Source organism: Aphelocoma coerulescens, chromosome 1 (genome assembly GCF_041296385.1).
Source record: "Aphelocoma coerulescens isolate FSJ_1873_10779 chromosome 1, UR_Acoe_1.0, whole genome shotgun sequence".
NCBI classification, from domain to species: domain Eukaryota; kingdom Metazoa; phylum Chordata; class Aves; order Passeriformes; family Corvidae; genus Aphelocoma; species Aphelocoma coerulescens.
This window is the reverse complement of record NC_091013.1, coordinates 38,452,236-38,468,303: the sequence shown is the minus strand read 5'-3', so window position 1 is coordinate 38,468,303 and position 16,068 is coordinate 38,452,236. Positions and strand designations below refer to the sequence as shown.

Sequence of the window (16,068 nt, the reverse complement as noted above, 5' to 3'; positions counted from 1 at the left end):
AGCACACATCCTGTGAGGAGCGGCTGAGGGAGCTGGGGTTGTTTAGCCTGGAGGAGGCTCGGGGGCAACCTTATCACTCTCTACAACAGTCTGAAAGGAGGCTGTAGCCAGGTGGCGATCGGCCTCTTCTCCCAGGTAACAAGTGACAGGATGAGAGGAGCTCAAGCTCCACCAGGTGAGGTTTAGGCTGGACATAAGGGAATTTCTTCACAGAAAGGGTGATTAGATATTGGAAGGGACTGCCCAGGGAGGTGGTGCAGTCACCGTCCCTGGAGTGTTTAAGGAAAAACTGGACGTGGGACTTAGATCATGGTCTAGTTGACAAAGCGACGTTCGGTCACAGGTTGGACTTGATGATCTCAGAGAGACCTTTTCCAACATAATTGATTCTGTTACTCTCTGCTGTTTGGCGCTAGGCTCTCCTTCAGGCAGCCGAGGAGCCCGCCGGCCCCAGGAAGCGCGGTGCTGCCGAAGCTGGAGAACGGGCGCTGGGAGCCGCCCGGCCCCGGTGTGCGGGGCGGGCTGTGGGCGGCCGCTCCCGGGCCGGGCCCCGCGTCGGCTCCGCCCCGCGCACGGCGGCTCCCGGCGGCCCGCGGGGCTGCGCCGTGTGGGGCCTGCGCTCGGGGCGCGGGGAGGCCGCGGACGGTGGGGTCTCCCTTCCGCGTCCCTTCCGCGTCCCTGCGCCAGGATCTGCTCCCCGCCGCAGGTCCGGGACCGCGACCCCCGCCTGGCCCTGCCCCTGGCCATCCCAGCCCGAGCAGCTGCCTCGTTATTTCTGTTTGAATTAATAAAGCAGTCGCGGGCCGTGTAGTCTTTGGGCTATTCCTTCTTTTGTGCCTCATAGGTTTTCTCTCGAAGCAGCTAAGAAAGGACAATGGGAGTTCAAGGACTTTGGAAGCTGCTCGAATGCACCGGGAGACCCATAAACCCAGAAACGCTGGAAGGGAAAATTCTTGCTGTTGGTATCCTTTAAAAGTAAAGCTGGGGAACCGAAATTGCAAGGGAGATTATTTTAACTCTTTCCCTTATTTATAAGTGATTATCTTTTTATTATTTTTATTATTATTACCTTTAAATTGCCAGCGTTCTGGTAAGTGGGCGTTTTACTTTATAGTATGTGAAATACTAAGCTCTTTTATTTTCATCTTTTAAAAAATAAGACTTTTTTTAACAGGTTCATTATACAAGTGTTGGACTATAGAATTTTGCACTTTATAAATAAATATGCTGCTCTCAGTAGGACTACAAGATGAAAAAGTTTTATACTTACGCATCAGCTTTCCTATCCTGTATTCTTGGTTAAATTCTGGAAAGACGTGGAAGGAAGTTACCCTTCATTTACCTGTAAAAATAACTGGGGAGGTATTTGCTGCACTTTTGGTTCCACTCTGCTTTTTGTGCAGGGAAATAGGGGCAATGATTTGTTCTTTTTCTAGGTTCATAGCTATTTGGATAATCTCAGTTTTGATAAGACAAACCTGGAGCCGTGGGCAAAAGACACTCAGTCAAATCTGTGCGCTTTATAGGAACTCCCAATGTGGTATATGTGTAAGAGAACACATTTTTTCCTCTCAGTAGTTCTTTAAGATATCAGTATTTGGTTGAACCAAGCAATAAAGGGAGCCAGAGATCGTAGCGGTATTTCTGTACGGAATGCTCACCTCCTCACTCTGTTCCATCGACTCTGCAAGTTACTGTTTTTCCGGATTCGACCCGTCTTTGTTTTTGATGGAGAAGCACCTCTTCTGAAGAGACAAACCTTGGTAAGTACCTTTTTGAGTCACTGCAATACAAAAGAGGATGTAGGTCTGCTGATAGTAAGTAGCCATTTTCAATGTCCTTCCTGTTGTTCTGCTTATGCTTTTGAGCTCTCGGGATGGAGGATTGAAGTCCACCCCTGTGGAGGTGTCCTTTGCAGTTCCAGCCTGGGTTAGCTCTTGGAAGATGCAGCAGCTCTCTTTTGATATAGGCAGGTTTGATTTGCATAGGAGCCAAGTTGCAGAGAAATAGATGATGGTTCAAGCCTGGCTTGTGCTCCGGAATGGACCTGAACTCAGCTCTGCAAATGCTTGTACCCAGAAGCTGAAAGTTATTCCTGAGTCCCACAGAGGAAATGGATATAGATTTAGAGGTTCTAAAGACTCTGTCCCCCTTGGTGTAGGATGAGTTAGGAGTAGCTCCTAGGTTCAGCACAGAATTTTAACAGGGATTCACTGGATGTGCATCTTCAGCATCGAGCAAAATATTGTTGGTGTAATCTTATTTTCATAGGCTAAGCGAAGACAAAGAAAGGAAATTGCCATCAATGATTCCAGGAAAACTACAGAGAAACTCTTGAAAACACTTTTGAAGAGACACATTATCAAAACTGCTCTTACAGGCAAAAGGCAAGAATAAAAATTATTTTTCCCTTGTTTATAAGTGACAGTAAGTCTTTTTGACGTTGTTAACTGCTGTTTTGTTTTTTTCTTTTTTTTCCCTAAGCAATGAAGCTTTGCCCAGTATTACACAAGTTCGAAGAGAAGGAATTGATGATATGTATGTATTGCCTGCTTTAGAGAATGAAGAGAAGAACAGGTAGGTAAAATTAAAAAAAATAGATTAAATGGCTTTTAATAAACTTGGATAAAAGTATAAACCACATTTTTTGATGGAGATGAGAGGCCTTTGACCTATGAGACACTGTAATATATATATAAAGTATATTTCTTTAATTTATATTTTATTTCAGTTTCTTTTTGGATACATAAGCCTTCTAGTTATTTATGGGAAGGTGACAGAAGAAGCTTTCAGCCCACAGATTAAATTTCTACACTGGATTCATGCATAAGGATGAAAGTTCTACCTCAGTCTCTGTGGCCATGTCCGTACAACTAAATGGGACTGACTGATTGTTCAAGCTTGGGTGGCTGCTGCCTGTGTGGCAGCTTGATTCTGTTTTGTGTTGACATGTTCAGCAGAGGCAGGCTTTGTCTGTACTTGTCACACCTGTGACATCTTCTTAAATAACACCCAGTGAGAATGTGAAGCTGCCCTGTGGGTCACTCTTTTCACATCTGTACTTTTATAAACTTCAAATGCTGACCAGTTAAGAATTGTGTCATAATCTAAACAGCAGCAGTTGTCCCAATTGAGTTTTAAGTGACATAAGTTTGCCTTCTTACTTTCTGTTCAGATCTTTTTGACCTGTGCATGTATTTGTATGTGTGTGTGTATATATATATATATATATATATATATATATATGTTTGATGATGTGAATTTTTGTACTTAACCAGCAAAAGGATGAACTAATGTCTTTTTGCTTAAAATAGAAACTCTATTTCCCTGGGTGAATATCTATACCTTTTGTTTTCTTTTTGTGTTTTTTAGCTCAGAGGAGGAGGAAGAAAAAGAATGGCAAATGAGAATGAGCCAAAAAATGATGTTGCAAGTATGTGCAACCTAGTTGCCTTGTTACTGTGAACTATCTTCTCATTCATATGCTATGCTTAAAAGACAAACAATGCACTTAAAAAATCCAGTTGTTTGGAGATATAGGTCTTACTATAGCATTACTTACAAGCAAACAAGTGCTCTAAGAATTCCTATTAATGAGGAAATATAAATGTAATTTCTCCACTGGAATACAGCAGAATAGAAAATTCTTCTGGTACTCTTTTTTTTTTTCTTTCTTTTTACTACTTCCTCTGAACATGTGGAGAAGACATTGGTTTTTGCAACAATGCAGATGAAATGCATGCATTTGAGCACGTGTATGCAAGTAAAAGACAGCATATTAAACAAAATTCCTGTGCTTCTCCAAGTATGAACTGATGTTGAAGAACGTCAGTACTTTAGTTTTCACAGATAAATTCTGTATTTGCTTCTGATGTGCTGATCTGATAGGAAGAGGAGAAGAGAAATATATAACCTAAGAAGAAGACATAATAAATAATAAAATTATCTCTGCTTTCATCAATAGAAAAAAAACCCAGAAAAAATTCTTGGAAAGACTGTTTATCTTTGAAGTTGTTCTCATTCAGAAGGAGAACCTCTTAGAAGGATAAAATCAGATTAGCTGAGGCTATATGACCTGCTTCTGTGATTTATACTAAGTATCTTTTTGTAAAAAGAATAAAACCAAGTTTCTCTGTATATTGTACATCAATAATGAGCTACTTAACATTATTTTATTACATAGTAGTTACTTTTTTTTTTCTTGTTTTCCTCACTATATGGGAAGTAGCAACAAAGTTCTTTTGGTTTTTTTTTTGTCTTGTTTTGAATGATGCTCTAAATATTTTAGTATTTTTGTTGTGCTGTGCAGCAATACATAAAATATGTATTGTTGTTTTCTATTTTTATAGGAACAGTTATGTGAAAATCCTTATTCTATAGATATTGAATCAGAAGATTTCCACAAACTGCCTCCAGAAATAAAACATGAGATCTTGACTGACATTAAAGAACTTACGAAGCGAAGAAGAACATTGTTTGAAGCAATGCCAGAGGTAATATTTAAAACAGCTTTCAAGACATCAGAATGGAGCTGTTGCCATTAATGCAGATGAAGAAAGAGTACTACATCTGGAAAGCTTTACACCCTGGACTATTTAATAAAAGATGTTACCTTCAGGAGAAAAAAACCTCAATGAGATAATGACTCTTAACAGCCTTATCTCTTGATTTGCACTAAAATTAGCAGAGCTAATTCCATCTGGCAAAAATGTTAAAAATCATGCTGTGTTTCATGCCTCATCAGCATGATGCCCAAGGTTGCAGAACATGCTCCTGGTGTGGATGAACCAGACAGAATGAACGTGGCTTCAATTCCAAACCCTGATGTTGTTAGAGGAGCTGGGAGCTGGGAAAAGGCTTTTGTAACTTAGGCAGATGTGTTGATGCTGTTCAGAGAGAAGTGGGGAATCCTATAGTGCCACTTCTACAGTGAGATCTTGAAAGTCCAATATATATCAGATCAAATGATGGCTTGTGTCCAAGTGTAAGCTAAGAATCATCATTTTAAAGTGATCCACGTGTGGATTCTCTTTTAATTGCCTTTTTTTTAGGGTGGGGGTGAGGTCTGATAACCAGCTAAGTTTTATTGGTCACAAAATCGAGGTCTCCTGTTTAGCCAGCACTCAGAGCTACAGGTACCTTTTAGAATTGTTGTGTGTTGCCAGTGTAGTATCGCTGTTACTTTGGAGTGCAGCAGCCAGTGAAAGACAAATGTTAGCTGTTTAAAGGAACTCTTCAAACAATTCCCACACTCTTCCAGAATGTGGGAATTCAACTTGCTTAAAAGGGGTGTTTTATTTCAATTGACTTCTTTGTTTTGTTTTTTGTTTTGTTTTGTTTTGTTTTTTTGAGGACTCCAATGACTTTTCCCAGTACCAGCTTAGGGGTTTGCTTAAAAAAAGCAACCTCAATCGGTGCATAGAAAATGTACAAAAAGAAATGAATCAACAGCACTCGGGTGAAATCCAAACACAATATGAAAATGAAGGTGGTTTTGTGAAAGAAGTGGAATCAAGGAGGGTGGTCTCTGAAGAGACTTCTCACTATATTCTGATAAAGGGTATGTCAGGTCTTAATTTTGTAAAACCTGTTGTTTGGAGTGTACACTCAGCAACTGGTATTTTTAAGAAAAACCTCAATATTGTTTGTTGGTGCATGTAGCCAGTACTTTGTATGAAATGTGCATTACTGTTATACATCATTAACTGTGATCTGTAAATCTACAGAAAAGTGGTTTATTAATCTTTATATAGTGATGTTCATTATGTAAAATGGAATGTTGTTTTAAAGGAGTATTTTTCAACACAAAACTTTCTTTCAGGTATTCAAGCAAAAGAAGCTATGAGTAGAGGCTTGGAAACTACTGCAGGACCCTCATCAAAAATGCATGAATTGACTAAATTAAATAAAATCAATGAATCTCCTGCTAATGCAAAGCTGGCTGCATCTGACAAGATGCAGACAGAGAAAGATGACAGTGTGGTGGCAGCACCCCCCTCTCCTCGGACTTTGCTTGCTATCCAGGCAGCCATGGTAGAAAGCAGCTCAGAAGAAGAAGTGGATGCAGGGCAATTGAGCATGGACCAATTTGTATCAGAGGAAGGCAGTGTGTCCCCAAGAACACTGCGGGCAATTCAGCAAGCTCTGAGTGAAGATGATAAAAGGGAGGAAGTTGTTACTGCTGCAATTGATGGAGTACTGTCAGAAAGACCAGAAGTGAAAGATTTTCTGCTTAGTAGCTCAGATGAGGAAGAGCAGACTGCTGAAGTTAAAGAGGGAAAAAACATTCCTACAGCTACAATTCATTCATCAATCCAAGTGACTATGCAAGATGCTGAATTTAAACAGAAAAGTCAGGAGTTGGAAAAACGTCATGTTACACCCAAAGACACTGGTATATCTAGAGATGAAAATTATTCTGCTATTGAAAATTCTAGGAAAGGCAAAGAAGATACAGACAAAGAGGAAAATGATTCAGAAAATCATATTGCACCCAAGGACACCAGTATGTCTATAGCTGAAACTTATGTTGACAATACTATAAAAGACACAGAAGATGTAGACAAGGAAGAAAATGGTTCTGAGAATCATATTTCACCAAAGGATACCAGTGTGTCCAGAGTTGAAAATTGTTCTTATATTGACAATACTAGAAAAGGCAATGAAGACTTAGACAAAGAAAAAAATGGTTCCAAAATAGACTTAAAGTCTCTGGGAGATAAGGATATGAATTTGTGTATGCAGAAGCCAAGCTGTTCCCCTGTGCAAACTGGTACAGAGGCTTTGATTCATGCTGAAACAACAGACGTTTCTAAAGATGAGGAAAACTTGAAAATGTCTGAAAATACACAGGAAGTAATTTCCCAAACAGCGGAAAATGTATCTGGGGATATTAGTTTTTTTCCAGGAGCAAGAGATCATGAGGAGGAAAGAGAAGGGATGTCACAGTCTGAAGACAGTGATTCTGATGGTATGTGCTTTTTAATTGTGTAAAAAGATAAGAAAATAGGACAATATTGTATTTGTAGTCATTTGAATGTAACCTTTCCTGCTTGTAAGAAATGCTCTAAAATACATCTACTCCCAACTATGTAGGAGGCAGGAAGAAAAGCTGAGCTATATTTTTTCCTTTGGTGTCACATGTTATTATTGAAACCTGAGTATAGAATATGGAGAGTCAGGAAAGCATGTTGTGTACATTGACCTTAACAGGTATATTAACATAAAGTCAGCCACTTGGTTTATGTAATTTCACAATCCTTATATTTATGTGCTGCATATAGAAGAAAAAAGTCACTGCCCAAGTTAAAAATGTGTACAAGTCTCTATTTTCCTTTGATAGGAAGCTTTATTGAAGTGGATGCTGAAATCAGTAATGAGGCTGAATTTCCTACTAAATATGGTGATGAAACGGCACTTCCAGAAGTGGAGACAGACAGACCTGATGTTGTCACACAGGACTTGCTGAAGGAGTCTGATGAAGTGCAGTTGGGAAACATTCAGAATGTTGAAAGAGAAGCTGATGGTAAAGATGCAGTGGATGAGTGGCAAGACATCAGTTTGGTAAATTCTTGTTTCTTGTTTTGAGCTTGTAATGGAGTGCTTTGTCTCCAACTAGTTGTTAAGGAAAACTATTGGACAGCTGCTTATTGTTTCATTTCTTTCTCACGTATGTATCTAATTGTATGGGAACTGATCTTTCTTTAAAGATCTCTCTCCCTAAAATCAAAGGAAAATTTCAAGGTTTTAGCACATTGATGACTAGAGCCATCTCTAGTCTTAGAATTTGCTCCATTAGAGAAACTAACAACTTCCTAGTATGAATTAATGGAAGAGACTTAGTGCTTTACTTTACTAAGTATACCTGAACTATTGAAATAATAAAAATCTTGGTTTATATTTTCAGGAAGAACTAGAAGAATTAGAAAAGGACCTTTCTGCTGAGCAGAATACGCTTCAGTCTCAAAAACAGCAGCAGGAACGTGTTGCTGCTTCTGTAACAGGACAGATGTTCTTGGAAAGCCAGGTAGTATTTGTTGAGTCATTTTGATTTGGTTGCTTCCTCCACCCCAGTCATTTACTCAAAAGCTTAGTTATAAGGCACCTTTTCTTCCTCTTAAGAGCTTGTTTTCTTCAGTTTGCTTGATTTAAAATACTGAAAGAGTAGAGGTAATCTTCAAGTCAGTAATTTTAAGTAAGTGTTATAACATTATAAAATAATAATATAGTTATGGATAAGTCAGTATATCTTTTAAGCACCAACTTTTGAAGCTTGGGCCAGTTTGATTTTTGCCTGTTTTTGTGAAAGGTGCAAAATGAACAAAAAATTTTAGGAAGCTATATTCAGCAACAAATAATTGATGCAGTTTGTGTGTTAGGTAAGCTGTGATTTCTCCTAGGGATTAAAAGGTAAAAAATTACAAGAAGTCTGTATAGTTTTATGCCCTGAGTAAGCAATTAAAAGGACACTTACCAGTAATGCCTGAATAAGCCTCTTAGTTTTGTGTCAGTGTTTCAAGGTTTAATACAATATGTTTGGGTTAACATACCCAAAATATAGTAGACTAGTGATAGTGTCTGTGATGTAATAAACTTATGCTAACAAATTAATTCTGAGAAATATGTAAATGCTTTTATTTTTTTTCCTTAATGGGACAGTTTAGGTAGTTTTAAAATGATATTTTAATCTTGGTTAAATATTTGCACATACTTGTTTCTTCAGGTGATTTTTTTAAAGGCCAGTAGATTGCTGTTGCAATATTATATGCCATGTAATTGTAGGCACACCATTATAATTGTCTTTTGATCTTGTGCTTTTATTCTTAATTACAGTAAAAATTTAAAGTCTTGAGACTGATTCTGTCAAGCCTCAAAAGCCATCTGAGTGAAGAATGTAATCCAGACTTGTATAACTAGCACAAGTCTGTAAAACTAGTGCATGTGGGATATTTAACTGAGGTTATGTAATGTATCCCATAAAAGCAAAAATGCATCAAAGTAGAGGCATATCAAAACACTATCCAAGGAATGATTAGTCTTCCCAGTTTCCTGCTTGATATGAGTGTTTCTCATATGCTTTCATACTACTTTCTTAGATAAAGTGATGACCAAATCCTTTTTTAAACATGAATATTTTTATTTTACTTTTTTAATTTAATCTGCATCTTTCTTTCATGGAGCCCACATAATTGTAATGCATGGAGTTTTCTCCTTGCTGTGGAAAACAATACTTAAGTATGCTTGTGTAATTAAGATGGAAGATTCTCAAACTGTGTGGTAAAAGTGTCCTTAAGTGGTGCTTGACTTACATGGCACTGTCTGCCTGAGAGGAGTTGAGTGGGAATTCCCCCTTGACTTAACTGAGCTTGGCACTTTTTACCGGAAGTTTAATATTTGTTGTCAAATATTAAATAACTCCCAAGTTTGAGTCTAGCAGTTTGGAGTCAAGCAGAAGTATATTAGAAGTTAATTCTTTAGATGAATTATTAACTGTTTTCCTTCCATCCTACAGGAGCTCCTCCGTCTGTTTGGCATTCCGTATATTGAAGCTCCGATGGAGGCAGAGGCACAGTGTGCCGTACTGGACCTTACTGATCAGACCTCTGGGACAATCACTGATGACAGTGATGTTTGGTTGTTTGGTGCACGACATGTTTATAAAAATTTCTTCAGTCAGAACAAATATGTAGAATATTATCAGTATGTTGACTTTCAGAACCAGCTAGGTAAGCCTGAGGTATTGATTTGTTAAACTTTAATAAGACAGCTCCATCATCTGTCTCTTTGAAATTGTATTCTCTACAGAATTTTGTGTCTCTTATTACAATGTCTGTTCTTTGAATGAAATATTTTTCCCCTACTTGATTATGCTACTGGAGCTTAATTGGAAAGGATTGCTGTAAAAGCATGTCTGTGATTTTTAACTGGTTTTAATGTGATAAGCCAAATCTTTTATTTGTTTATTGGGAAAAAATAGTCATCGTCAGTCTTTATGTCACATTGCGCTGCAGTCTTGTGCTTCTCCTTCTTTCCCATGCACTGCAGAAATTCTTTTAACTGGACAGCTGATGGATATCATGACTAGTGTGATGGTGGTCTTGCTTTGTGTTAGACTCACATCCCTCCTTTGCTGTGTGGAATTTAAAAAAAAATTTTTTTTTCAAATTTAGACTCTTGAATCTGACTAAAAATCAATCTGGTTGCCCCAGACCTTATAGCCTATCAAATAGAAGCGGTCAGCTGAGTTCTTCCTTCTTTAGGGCTATTTCACACGCTCTTCTCTACTAGTAGTACCAGCACAGAGCAAAAGGCTCCCAGTTGAGGAACACTTCTAGTAAGCAGAGGCATTGATATTATGGACTAGAATTCAACCAGAATGTTTTTATTGGATTCTGGCATTACTGAATTCAGGTCAGCATTAGATGAGAACAGGACAGTAACTGGATTAAATAAATGTAAAAAAAAAATCTCTTAACAACCCCGAATTTTGAAATTACAGAATCACAGAATTATTCAGATTGGAAAAGACCTCTGAGATCATCAAGTCCAATGTTTGTCTGATCACCACCTTGTCAGCTAGACCATGGCACTGAGTGCCACATGCAGTTGTTTCTTGAACACTTCCAGGGATGGTGACTCTTAACACCTCAATGCACAGTGCATTCTAATGTATAACAACCATTTCCATGGAAAAATTCCTCCTGATGTCCAATGAAACATTTTCATTTTGGCAAGATGTATTTGCCAAGGTAGCACAATTACTGGTACTTGAGCTAGCAGGGGCATATTGATACTGCTCCAGAATATACTTTAGCAAATTCTGATGTTGAATTAAATATAATTTTACGGAGTTAATGCCTTTGTGTTCCTCTCAGTTTTTGCCTTTCAGATAATATTTTTTAATTTGTAAGATAATAGATGCTGAATCAACACACTTTCTTTTTCAGGGTTAGATAGAAGCAAGCTAATTAATTTGGCGTACTTGCTTGGAAGTGACTACACTGAGGGAATCCCAAATGTTGGCTTTGTAACAGCGATGGAGATTTTGAATGAATTTCCTGGGCATGGCTTGGAACCTCTCTTAAAATTCGCGTATGTTTTGTCATGTTTTGCTTTTCTGTATCTCCATATTGTGATTATTAGTGAATATGCTTCTCTGATGCTTAAGCATGCAGCAAAACATATGACCATCATTGAGTATCATTAATGGGACTAAGTTAGCTCTAAAATGTGACTCCATTGTATCACTGTTTGGAATGACAGGCAGATAAGGTGACAAGTTGATATAGCAATCATGGTGAGACAAATGAAGACAGCAGAACAGCTGTAAAATTGTGCATCTGTCTCAGAGTTCATTGGAGACTTGGATCCATAGTGGAGCAGAGGTTCACTCTCCCTGGCTTGCTGAGAGGTTGCTGTAGCTTGCTCATAGAGAAGGGGGACTTGAGTGAGGAATGGATGACCTGGAAAGCGACAGGCAGGTAGGGTGTGGGCAAGAACAAGATCTGAAGAGGGCCAAGGCAGCTGTATTTGCAATGGCAAGGATGGTTAGAAGTCTTTTTTTTTCCCTTTCTTTTCCTTGCATACCAAAAAACCTCCAAAAATGATCATTGTGTGTGGAGCAACCTCTGCAAGTGAGGCTGAAGTTGGGGCCTTCTGTTTAGCAGCTTATGGGGAATCCAGGTGATGTTTGCTACTGTAGCTTACAATGGCTGTATGTGTGTGTTTTGTCTTTTCTACTTTCAAGATTATTTTTCCCTTTGGCCATCTTTCATTGGGAAATTTTATACCTCATCTCTTGTAGTAAGTGAAGTAGGGAGACTAAGGCTATTGAAATTAGCATGGTGGCTTTTGATATTTCCAATTTTATTTTATGAGGCCAATTAATAATTTTCTCTGTTTTTCAGTGAGTGGTGGAATGAGGCTCAGAAGAATAAGAAACTGAGGCCTAATCCACGTGATACCAAGGTCAAGAAGAAGCTGCGAGAGCTAGAGCTTTATTCAGGTTTCCCAAATCCAGCAGTGGCAGAAGCATACCTGAAACCTGTGGTAGATGAGTCAAGGGGTTCGTTCACCTGGGGAAAGCCCGATGTAGAGCAGATCAGGGAATATCCTTTTACTTGTTAGGTAAAAGTACTCAAAGTTCATAAGGAGTCAGTAATAGAGTGCCAAGTTCTTAACATCTCTTTGCTGTAAGGGGCCCCAAGCCCTGTCTGCATGTGCTCCCCTAAAATGATACCAGCTCTGGAATGGAAGGGAATGCAGCTATGTGTGTGTGGCACTCAGGGCTGATCTGCCCTCCTGAGAGAGTGGGCTGCCTCACTTTGCATGCATGGAGAACCTTGTAGCTGAACTGACTAGTTTGTTGTGATGTTATATTTCTGTAACTGCCCTTTGCCTGTTTCTCAGCTTAGAGTGGGATTGTTTGTACACTCCCTATGCATGTTTGCCATTTCTCACAAGTAAGCGTTAAAGCCTAGACAGAAATGGTGTTTCAGTCTGCACTTTATCCCTAGTTATTCCTTGCATTTCTTCCAATAATGTCTGCCTTTTGCTTCTGTTGCAGTCTGAGCTGCAGCTGACTGTTGAAAAGTAGATGGCAATGAATGCAGAGCTAAGTGTTTTAAACAGTAAATGAAACTTCCAGTGGGTGCAAATGTAAAAATAAGGTTTGTTTATAGGCAATACCATTTAGCCAAAGAAAGTTCTGTCTTCACTGAGACGTACTTTTAGAAATGTTGATATTTCTAAAATATCAAAAGAGAAAAAGTTCTGCAACTAATGGAGATGTAGCAGCGTGATTGTGATATGTTGTTTTAACTGAGAGTCTTTTGACTGATTTTGTAGTAGAAAAAGCTTTGTAGTGGAGCAACTTTCTTCCAGACATTGTTTATGTAAGAGATTTTAATTTTATGTGTTTACAAAATACTAGTAATAGCCATTTTGTAAAGTTCCTTAACTTCCTGCACATTCTGCAAGGATCACTTTGGCTGGACTAGGACAAAGATAGATGGAATCCTTTTGCCTGTGATGAAACAGCTGAATTTGCAGCAGGTGAAGTAAAAACCTACCTGTAGTTTAAGGGTAACTGGAAAATTGCGAGAGAAGTGTTCTGAAAAGAACAGTAAGGCTTTGAAGTAAAATCTTTCACAGAAGCTGGGCTTTGGTTTTTAATCTTTTTATGTATTTGTTTTTTTTAAAGTCACTGAGCTTGCTTCTCTAGAATTCATTTCTGTATGATTTGAGTGTGCTGTGAGGGACTCTGCATAATTTCAATTGTGGGTTTCAAGTTTTCTTACCTATCAAGCACCTATCTCAAGTCCAGGCTGCTGTTTGTTCTGGACATAGTGGAAGCTACAGGTACCTCAAGCAAATTCAGTACTTCTAGAAGACTGTGCTGTCTCTAAAAAATATTTATAAAGGTGCCCCTGAAATTTTGGTGAAGTGATACTGCCCATTTGGTGAAGTGATACTGCCCATTGGATGCTGTACACATCCTTTGAGGAGGAGTGCAGACTGAACTGTTGAGCCCATTAATAATATTACTCTAATTTCCAAATAAATGTTCTGTCAACTTTAATTACACTTGAAAGTGAATAGTGATGCCTGCTGTGATAGCTATCAAAGTCAGTTGTAAAGTTGATCCCCACTATCAGATTCTTTTCTCCTTTTGCCATACAAAAGATAGATACCTTGTCTAAACCAGTGTTCTAGGTTCTCTGTATCGCTAAAAGGAGCAAAAGCCCTGTAGTTAAATAAATATACTTTCAGGTTGACTGGAATATCCTTTGGAAGTGTCTGTCTCTCTTAGACAATTTTAGGGATAAGGTAAACAACTGGCTTAGCCTATACAAAAAGCCTAGCTGTGGCTGAATAGCAGAAATCCACGTGGTGTGACGACTACTGCTTCTGCTCTTCAGTCTTTATACTGTAGCAGCATGTGGTGCAATGAACTTGAGTCAAAAGCCTGCCTGTTCTTGCACTTGCAGGCACAAATGGGAAGTGCACTTAGAGCATTTACTTAGTAAACATTCTGCTTTAACAGCTGGAAGCTAAGGATGTGTTTGTAAGGACATACTTAAGAGCACTACAGAGATTCTCTGTATTAGGGTTGACAATAGCAACATATGTCTAATCACCAGCAGCACAATATTTATGAAATCTCACTAGAGTTTGCTAATTATTAATTTCTGTAAAGGTTCTTGTTGCCTAATTTATTATAAAGTATGGGTATTGCTATAATGATGCATCTTACTGTTCACATTTATGTGCATATGTATTAATTTCATTAGTCCTTTGTCCTGCTTCAGTTTTGGATGCTTTATAGCATAGCTTACAACTGAATTCCCATCACAAAAATTTCCAAATGTGTTTCTGTTTTATTTTTGATAGACTCAGCTTCGAATTGATTCATTCTTCAGACTAGAACAGCATGAAAAACAAGCTATTAAAAGTCAGAGACTGCGCAGAGCTGTGACTTGTCTGAAGAGAAAGGAAAAAGAAGCAGATGATGAAATTCAGGAAACAGCCACTGCTGTTACAGAGGTGGAACTTACACAGCCTGGGAAAAGGAAAGGGGAAGGTACCGCAGGCGGTGCAAATCAAGCTGTGGCAACAAAAGTACAGAGTGGAAAGAGAAGAAAACATTCAGATTCCAGAAAAGAATTTTTGTATGGAGGTGGTTTTGTTGGAAATTTGCACCTTTCAGAAACTTCTAGTGACTCCTCAGTGGAGGAATCCAAGGGCAGAGATTTAGGCAAGAGCAAAAGGAGGAAAAACATGTCTGCAACAGAGACAGCAGACCTCAAAGAGAAAAAGGGGTGCAGTAGCTCAAGTGGTGAGGATGAAGACCTGGGAAATGTAGTCATGGTGACTGCCAAACCTGTGTTTGGAGGCAGAAAAAAGAGATTGCGGAGCAAGAGAGGAATAAGAAATAAAATGTCCTAAAGAAAAAAAAATTAAAAAAGAGAAACTGTGTGATTTTTCTGACTTGAGCTTTGTAAATATTCTAATGAATTACTTATAAAATATAATAAATTATCCCTATTTTTAATGCATTTTGTCACACATTTTCTGTCCAGAACTTAAATAGAAGCAATTCTAAACAATGAAAACACTAATTTTAGCACATTTACTCAGAAAGACTGAGATTGCACTTGATAGAAGTTTCCAGGCTTCAGATTTTTAAATTAAGCCAAAGCATGTTGTCCATTTATTTGCATTCTAATTGACTTAATAGAGCTGTTAAAATCACCTGCAATCTGTTCTTTCCTTAAGTTCAGATTTAAATGAAATTCTGAAACTTAATTGGGTTATTTCTAGGTGGTGTGAGAAGTAAAATAAGTTCAGTTTTTTACTTCTTTCCTTCTGAGGAAAGAAGACTAAGCCTGTTTCAAAATTTTTTGTGACCAAAGTAATGTTTTTTATTGAAGAGAGATGATGCAAACCCTCAAAAAATCTCAAGGAAAAACATACAGTACAGTAAGTCCTTCTATAATCTGATGTTCAGCAATTGTTTGTGTTCTGCATGTAAAACACATGTTTCTAGATTTGGAGTTACATGACTGTGTCCAAAGACATTTGTTTACAGAGGTGATGTTCAGAGGTATCTCCTGGTTGCAGCACTCACATTGGATTAATTTGTGAGTGACAGTGTGAAGCTCAGACTTCTCACATGCCTCACTTCTCTGAATATCAAATTTACTTCTAGCTCCTGTGGTTTAAGGAGGAAAAGCACGTAATTCTACCTGTCTTGTGTTCGTACGTTACATTTTAGTCCTTCATACCTCTTTTTTTTTTCTTCTCATTTGATATTTCTGCTGCATTTCTCATTGTTTTGTTATTTGAAATACAAGTCCATGCATTAAATTTTTGTGTGAGACATTATCATCCCTCTAATGGGTGTGCGACTGAGGTGAACTGGATGGGATTTGGCCCTTACAATTGCAGGGAGTCTAATATTTCATGTACAGCTTATACTGGGTGAAAATCATCCCTTTTGATACTACTCTTCTAAAAGATTGTAACATTTTAAGCAAATTCTTAGTCTGTCCAACCAGTTTACAGCAC

At 38.3% G+C, this 16,068-nt stretch overlaps 1 protein-coding gene across 2 annotated transcripts; it reads left to right on the top strand.

Moving 5' to 3' along the window:
- The first annotated feature begins 590 nt into the window (after positions 1–590).
- On the top strand, positions 591–15,056 carry ERCC5 (ERCC excision repair 5, endonuclease). 2 transcript variants are annotated; one of them, XM_069007519.1, is made up of 16 exons: positions 598–706; positions 845–962; positions 1,588–1,763; positions 2,272–2,387; positions 2,485–2,577; positions 3,373–3,433; positions 4,350–4,493; positions 5,353–5,560; positions 5,822–6,970; positions 7,343–7,563; positions 7,907–8,026; positions 9,512–9,725; positions 10,947–11,091; positions 11,907–12,109; positions 12,971–13,053; positions 14,392–15,056. In XM_069007519.1, exons 2-16 carry the CDS (start codon positions 875–877, stop codon positions 14,944–14,946), a joined length of 3,576 nt encoding a protein of 1,191 aa, XP_068863620.1. In that variant the 5' UTR covers positions 598–706; positions 845–874; the 3' UTR covers positions 14,947–15,056. The 2 variants fall into 2 exon arrangements, with proteins under 2 accessions (XP_068863630.1, XP_068863620.1); XM_069007529.1 differs by lacking the exon at positions 12,971–13,053 and having other exon boundaries at positions 591–962; positions 11,907–12,126; positions 14,392–14,477.
- Positions 15,057–16,068: the final 1,012 nt, after the last annotated feature.

Excerpts from the sequence above, each read along its gene's own strand:
- ERCC5 (XM_069007519.1), top strand. The coding sequence starts at position 875 with ATGGGAGTTCAAGGACTTTGGAAGCTGCTCGAATGCACCGGGAGACCC. Across the intron at positions 8,027-9,511 it reads AGATGTTCTTGGAAAGCCAG|GAGCTCCTCCGTCTGTTTGG; the intron begins GTAGTATTTGTT and ends TCCATCCTACAG. Across the intron at positions 13,054-14,391 it reads AACAGCTGAATTTGCAGCAG|ACTCAGCTTCGAATTGATTC; the intron begins GTGAAGTAAAAA and ends TATTTTTGATAG.